The 6575-nt window shown below is 64.7% G+C and overlaps 1 protein-coding gene across 1 annotated transcript in view; it reads left to right on the top strand.

Annotated features, from left to right (window-relative positions):
• Positions 1-6575, top strand: part of GRIN1 (glutamate ionotropic receptor NMDA type subunit 1) — a 34547-nt gene that overhangs the window by 2164 nt on the left and 25808 nt on the right. Inside the window, exons 2-4 of the mRNA XM_027766286.1 lie at positions 80-214; positions 1863-2039; positions 6398-6460. Of these exons, the coding sequence (XP_027622087.1) occupies positions 80-214; positions 1863-2039; positions 6398-6460 (375 nt within the window). The remainder of the gene's footprint in view (positions 1-79; positions 215-1862; positions 2040-6397; positions 6461-6575) is intronic.

The raw sequence follows: 6575 nt of genomic DNA, 5'->3' as shown, positions 1-6575 counted from the left end.
GACGGCCCCAGCAGTCCCCGCCTGCCAGGCCTCAGCTCTGGCACAGTGCCCCCGCTGACCCTGTCTCCTGTGTCCACAGGTCTACGCCATCCTCGCTAGCCACCCGCCTACTCCAAACGACCACTTCACCCCCACCCCGGTCTCCTACACGGCCGGCTTCTACCGAATCCCTGTCCTGGGGCTGACCACCCGCATGTCCATCTACTCAGACAAGGTAAGCTGGTCTGTGCGGCCCTGGGCCCTGACTGCCTCCCGGCTCTGCTCTCCCAGCTGGGGCAGGGCACTGCTCATTCTCAGAGAACCTTGCACCCGATGCACCCAGGCACACACCGTGCGTACGTGCACTGCCACGCACACATTCTCACGCATACTCTTACACACTCGGTGTACACACTCACAGGTACCCTCGCACATGCACACCCACATACACAGGCAGCTGGCCTGTCATCAACATCCTCCCAGGAGGAGAGGCCCCCGTGGGCTGGCAAGGGGGATGGACAGGGAGGGCTCGAAGAGCTGGTGGGAAGCTGAGCAGGGAGCCAGGAGGACGGGAACGAAGAGGGCCCGTGTGGCAGGGGCCACAGCCCGCTGCGCGATGCACGCTTGTGCAGGGAGACCTGAGGGGCTGTCCAGGCTCAGGTTTCAGGGGCCGCAGGCCCTGCAGCCAGTGCCCGTGGAACACCCTCACTCCAGACTGGGGGCTTCACCCCAACCCCTCTGGGAGAGCACAGGGATCACGAGTCAGTTGGGGGGAAACCAGCCCAGAGAGGCACAGAGCCCGTCTGGGCACACTGTCCGCCCTGCCTCCTGCCCACACGGTTGGAAGGCCACCTGGCGGGGGTACCTGGCTTGGTATCTGAGCTGGAGCGCCAAGGACTGGGCTGGGTTAGGCTTCGGGCCCCCCCAGCTGCGGTCACCTGCCTGGAGCCCCAGGCCCAGGGGAAGCGGGCCCAGCACAGCCAGGCCGGGGTGTGTCTGGGGGGAGGACAGGCCTGCTCTTGGGGCGGGGGCCAGCATGGATGTCTAGGAAGACCCAGAGGTCAAACACAGGTGGGACAGCGCCCTCCAGAGGCTGAGAGGCCTGGCATCTCCAGCACCCAGTGTCGGCACAGTGCCCTTGGCCCAGAGGGCAGTGTTGCCCACTGCAACATCTGATGCTCTCCTGAGCCCCCTCGAGCACCCTCTGGAGGGGAGCGGATGGTGGCAGAGGAGGCCGCGTGGCACAGGCAGAGCGAACCTCCCAGCCACAGGTGGACCGGCTGTGCCTGGTGAGCACTAGTCCAAGCCCGCTGCTGGCCCAGGCCTGCCAACGGCCCGCCTGTAACCCTGTGGTGGGTGGAGATGGGCAGGTGCACTCCACAGCGCTGTCTGGGGCCATGGAGGGTGCAGGTGAGACGTTGCCTGGAGGCCTCGGAGGACGATGAGGGGGTCATGCCCGCCTGGACAGACACGGCCCAGGTCACAGCTGGGCTACCGGAGAAGTAGGCAGGGCTGGCCAGATGGCCTTGGGCTGTGGGGACCACTTCCCGGGGGATTAGCCTGGGGTCCCACTCCAGGTGTACTTAAAGGGGGGAGTTGGCAGGCGTCCCCGAGGGGCGTGGGGACAGTGGGTCTGGGTCAGGCAGGCGTCCCGAGGGGTGAGGGGGCAGTGGGTCTGGGTCAGGCAGGCGTCCCCGAGGGGTGTAAGTGGGCAGTGGGTCTGGGTCAGGCAGGCGTCCCCGAGGGACGTGGCGGGTGGGTGAGCAGTAGGTCCCGAGTCGGGCAGGCACCCAGGGTGTGTGGACAGTGGGCCCCTCCCCCGCAGGCCCTGGGGCCCGGCGGTGGGGTGGCCGGCCGCGCCCTCAGCACCCGCTGTCCCGCAGAGCATCCACCTGAGCTTCCTGCGCACGGTGCCGCCCTACTCCCACCAGTCCAGCGTCTGGTTCGAGATGATGCGCGTCTACGGCTGGAACCACATCATCCTGCTGGTCAGCGACGACCACGAGGGCCGCGCGGCGCAGAAGCGCTTGGAGACGCTGCTGGAGGAGCGTGAGTCCAAGGTGAGCGGCGGCGCTGGGCGGGCGGAGCAGGCCGCCGCCTGAGGTCCGTGTGACACTCTCTCTCCATGTGCATGCTCAGCACCACCTCGTCTGGCGAGCGCCCGCCCCAGCCTGTCCTCGGCTCATTTCACTCGCTTCTGCCATTAGTCGAAATCTCCTTCGTGTCAGTCCCTGCGGGGCGAGGGCCGGACCACCTGGAGCTCCGCAAACACCCTGCCCCGCCCGCGCAGCTGCGACGCTGCCCTGCGCTAGGCACCCGGCGCCTCCGCCTCCGCTGCGCCGGGGTTTCAAGCCCCAGCTGCCTCTCTGGGGCCCCTCTCCTCGCGGGCGACGCCCACCACACCCGTCTCCTCTAGCAGCGACCCACTCCGTGGCCACGCACCCCACAGCCTCCACCACCCTCCCCAAGGCCAAGGCCCGTCCAGGACTCCACCCTAGCCTGAGTGCCTCTCAGGCTCTGCCCCCACTGCACCCCAATTCTCCTTCCCTCACCTCCATCACACGTCTGGGCTCCTGATCCTCATTTGGACACACTGAACCCCCCAACCCCAGCCCTCCAGGCTCTGCTCCCCAGGGCTGCAGAGAGCAGAGCATGGATAATGGGGGTCCTAGCGACCCCGAGTGGCCCTGCCACCCCACTGCCAGCCTGGGGAGCTGCAGCTCAACAGGGAGGCTGGGACGCCCTCCACCAGCCCACCAGCCCAGCCCAGGCTACCACTCCGGGGGGCAGGCAGAGGGGGGAGCCCCAGGCTGCGGGGGCGGGGCCAAGGGAGGAGGGGGAGCATGTGCGAGTCAGAGCGACCCTGGGACTGTGCAGGCCCCGGGGAGCAGAGGGCTCTAGTCACCCAGGGGGGCAGAGCCAGAGGATCCTGGGGGCCCTGTCGTTGGGGTCCGCTGAGTTTGTAAGGGAGGGCTGTCCAAGCACCCAGGAGCCCCAGTCCCTGAAGACAGGGACCCCCATTCCCAGCGCCCACGGGAACCTCACCCTGCATGTGCCCACCCACGCTATACAAGTTCCCTCCACACACACTCCTGCACATGCACCCAGGTCCACCTGCTTACCAGCCACAGCCCTGTACCTGCACATGCAGCCCCCTGCCCTGACACCCACAGCCCTGCACACTCAGCCTCCTGCCCTCACACCTACAGGTGCACACACAGCATTCAGCCCTCACACCCATGCTCTTGCACATTCAGCCCCCTGCTCTCACACCCACACCTCTGCACACTCAGCCTCCTGCCCTCACACTCACAGGCACACACACAGCCTCCTGCCCTGACACCCACACCCCTGCACACTCACCTCCTGCCCTCATACCCACAGATCCACAACCTCCTGCCCTCACACCCACAGCCCTGTACACTCAGCTTCCTATCCTCAGACCCACACTCTTGCACACTCAGCCCCCTGCCCTCACACCCACAGTTGCACACACAGCCCCCTGCCCTTACGCTCACAGGTGCACACTCAGCCTCCAGCCCTCACACCCACAGGTGCACACTTAGTCTCTGCCCTCACACCCACAGGTGCACACACAGTCTCCAGCCCTCACACCCACACCCCTGCACACTCAGCCTCCAGCCCTCACACCCACAGGTGCACACTTAGTCTCTGCCCTCACACCCACAGGTGCACACACAGTCTCCAGCCCTCACACCCACACCCCTGCACACTCAGCCTCCAGCCCTCACACCCACAGGTGCACACTTAGTCTCTGCCCTCACACCCACAGGTGCACACACAGTCTCCAGCCCTCACACCCACACCCCTGCACACTCAGCCTCCAGCCCTCACACCCACAGGTGCACACTTAGTCTCTGCCCTCACACCCACAGGTGCACACACAGTCTCCAGCCCTCACACCCACACCCCTGCACACTCAGCCTCCAGCCCTCACACCCACAGGTGCACACTTAGTCTCTGCCCTCACACCCACAGGTGCACACACAGTCTCCAGCCCTCACACCCACACCCCTGCACACTCAGCCTCCAGCCCTCACACCCACAGGTGCACACTTAGTCTCTGCCCTCACACCCACAGGTGCACACACAGTCTCCAGCCCTCACACCCACACCCCTGCACACTCAGTCTCTAGCCCTCACACCCACAGCCGTGCACACTCATCTCCTGCCCTCACACCCACACTCCTGCATACTCAGTCTCTGCTCTCACACCCACACCCCTGCACACTCGCCTCCTGCCCTCACACCCACAGGTGCACACACAGCCCCCTGCCCTTACGCTCATAGGTGCACACTCAGCCTCCTGCCCTCACACCCACACCCCTGTACACTCAGCCTCCAGCCCTCACACCCACACCCCTGCACACTCAGTCTCTAGCCCTCACACCCACTCCCCCCCCCTGCCCCGCCAGCCTCCAGCCCTCACACCCACACCCCTGCACACTCAGTCTCTGCCCTCATACCTACAGGTGCACACACAACCCCTTGCCCTCAGACCCTGCACACACTAGTCCTACGCAGACAGACACGTAGACAGATGCACGTCATCCTGCAGGCACACGTGTCTGTCTAGTTTGCTGCCTGTCCACTCAGCCCCCTGCCTTCACACCCACACCCCTGTCCACTCAGCCTCCTGCCCTCACACCCACACCCCTGAACATTTGCCTCCTGCCCTCACACCCACGCCTCTGCACAATCAGCCTCTTGCCCCCACACCCACAGGTGCACACACAGCCTCATGCCCTCAGACCCATCCCCCTACACACTCAGCCCCCTGCCCTCACACCCACACCCCTGCACATTCAGCCCCCTGCCCTCACACCTACAGGTGCACAGTCGGCCTCGAGCCCTCACACCCACACCCCTGCACACTCAGCCTCCAGCCCTCACACCCTCACCCCTGCACACTTAGCCCCCAGCCCTCACACCCACACCCTTGCACACTCAGCTCCAATCCTCACGCCCACACCCCTGTACACACAGCCTCCAGCCCTCACACCCACAGCCCTGCACACTCAGCTTCCTGCTCTCACACCTACAGGTGCACACACAGTCTTCCAGCCCTCACACCCACACCCCTGAACACTCAGCCTCTTGCCCCCACACCCACAGGTGCACAAATAGCCTCCTACCATCACACCCACAGGTACACACACAGCCTCCAGCCCTCACACCCACACTCCTGCACACTCAACACCTTGCCCTCACACCCACCCCCCTGTACACTCAGCCTTCTATCCTCACACCCACACTCCTGAACACTCAGCCTCCTGCCCCACCCACAGGTGTGCACGCAGGCTCCAGCCCTCAGACCCACATGCCTGCACACTCAGCCCCCTGCCCTCACATCTATACCCCTGCACACTCAGCCTTCTGCCTCACACCCTCAGGTGCACACTCAGCCTCCTGCCCCCATACCCACTGGTGTGCACACAGCCTCCTGCCCTCAGACCCATGCCCCTGCACACTCAGCCCCTATCCTCATACCCTCACCCCTGCACACACAGCCACCTGCACTTACACTACACCCCCCACACTCAGCCTCCTACCCTCACACCTACAGGTGCACACACAACCTCCTGCCCTCAGACCCACACCCTTGCACACTCAGCCCCCTATCCTCATACCCTCACCCCTGCACACTCAGCCTCCTCCTTCACACCCACACTCCTGCTCAGCTATCTGCCCTCACACTCACACTCACAGGAGCACATGCAGTCGTTTGTCCACACACTCACACTCTTGCACACACCGTCACCTGTCCTAACACTCAAAGCACATGCAGCCACTGTCCCTCACCGTCCCTGGTGCATGTGCACGTGTGTGCTGGCATGCTCCGGCCCTCCTTCCCTACCACGGGCTGCACACACTAGTCCTACGCAGACAGACACGCAGACAGATGCACGTCATCCTGCAGGCACACGTGTCTGTCCAGTTTGCTGCCAGGTGCACGGGGGGCTGGTGGACTTGGGCCTACCAAGGAGTGAGAAACAGGAGGCAGAGGGAGGTGGGAGGTGGGAGGACACTGGGGCAGGGCCCGGGAAGCTGCTCACACCCTCCCATGCCTGACAGGTGAGGGTAGGTCGTGCCAAGGCCACACAGCAGGTGCATGGCAGGGGTTGCGTGGCAGGTGGGCCCCAGGGTGGGTGTGGACTGTGCCCCCTTCACTCGAGACAGGGACCATTCCCCAGAGCATGGCTCCAGGCTGCGCCCCTGGGCTCCCCGTTTGCCCGGCCCCAGCCCTGCCCCGGGCCTCGGTGTTTGCGAGCTCCAGGTGTGAGCCCGCCTGCAGATGTGCCGAGGAGGTGGTGTGATTGCTTTAGCGCCGTCATTTTCGACCGTTTATAATCTTCTTCTGTGTCTGCATATTTTCTCTGTGCACATTATTCATCAGAGTAAAAAAAGGAACTATGAAAACCTCGACCAACTGTCCTATGACAACAAGCGCGGACCCAAGGTATATATGCATGGACGTGCACGCCACCCACCGGCTAGGGAGCCCCGGCCTCGGCGCCTCGCCACCGGGCCGCCGTCTGGCCCGGCCGCACCGAGCCGCCGGCCTGTGCCGGAGG

The sequence above is a fragment of the Tupaia chinensis genome, unplaced genomic scaffold, assembly GCF_000334495.1.
Source record: "Tupaia chinensis unplaced genomic scaffold, TupChi_1.0 Scaffold142100_1, whole genome shotgun sequence".
Lineage (NCBI taxonomy): Eukaryota > Metazoa > Chordata > Mammalia > Scandentia > Tupaiidae > Tupaia > Tupaia belangeri.
The sequence above is the reverse complement of the archived record's forward strand: the minus strand, read 5'-3'. Positions and strand labels throughout refer to the sequence as shown.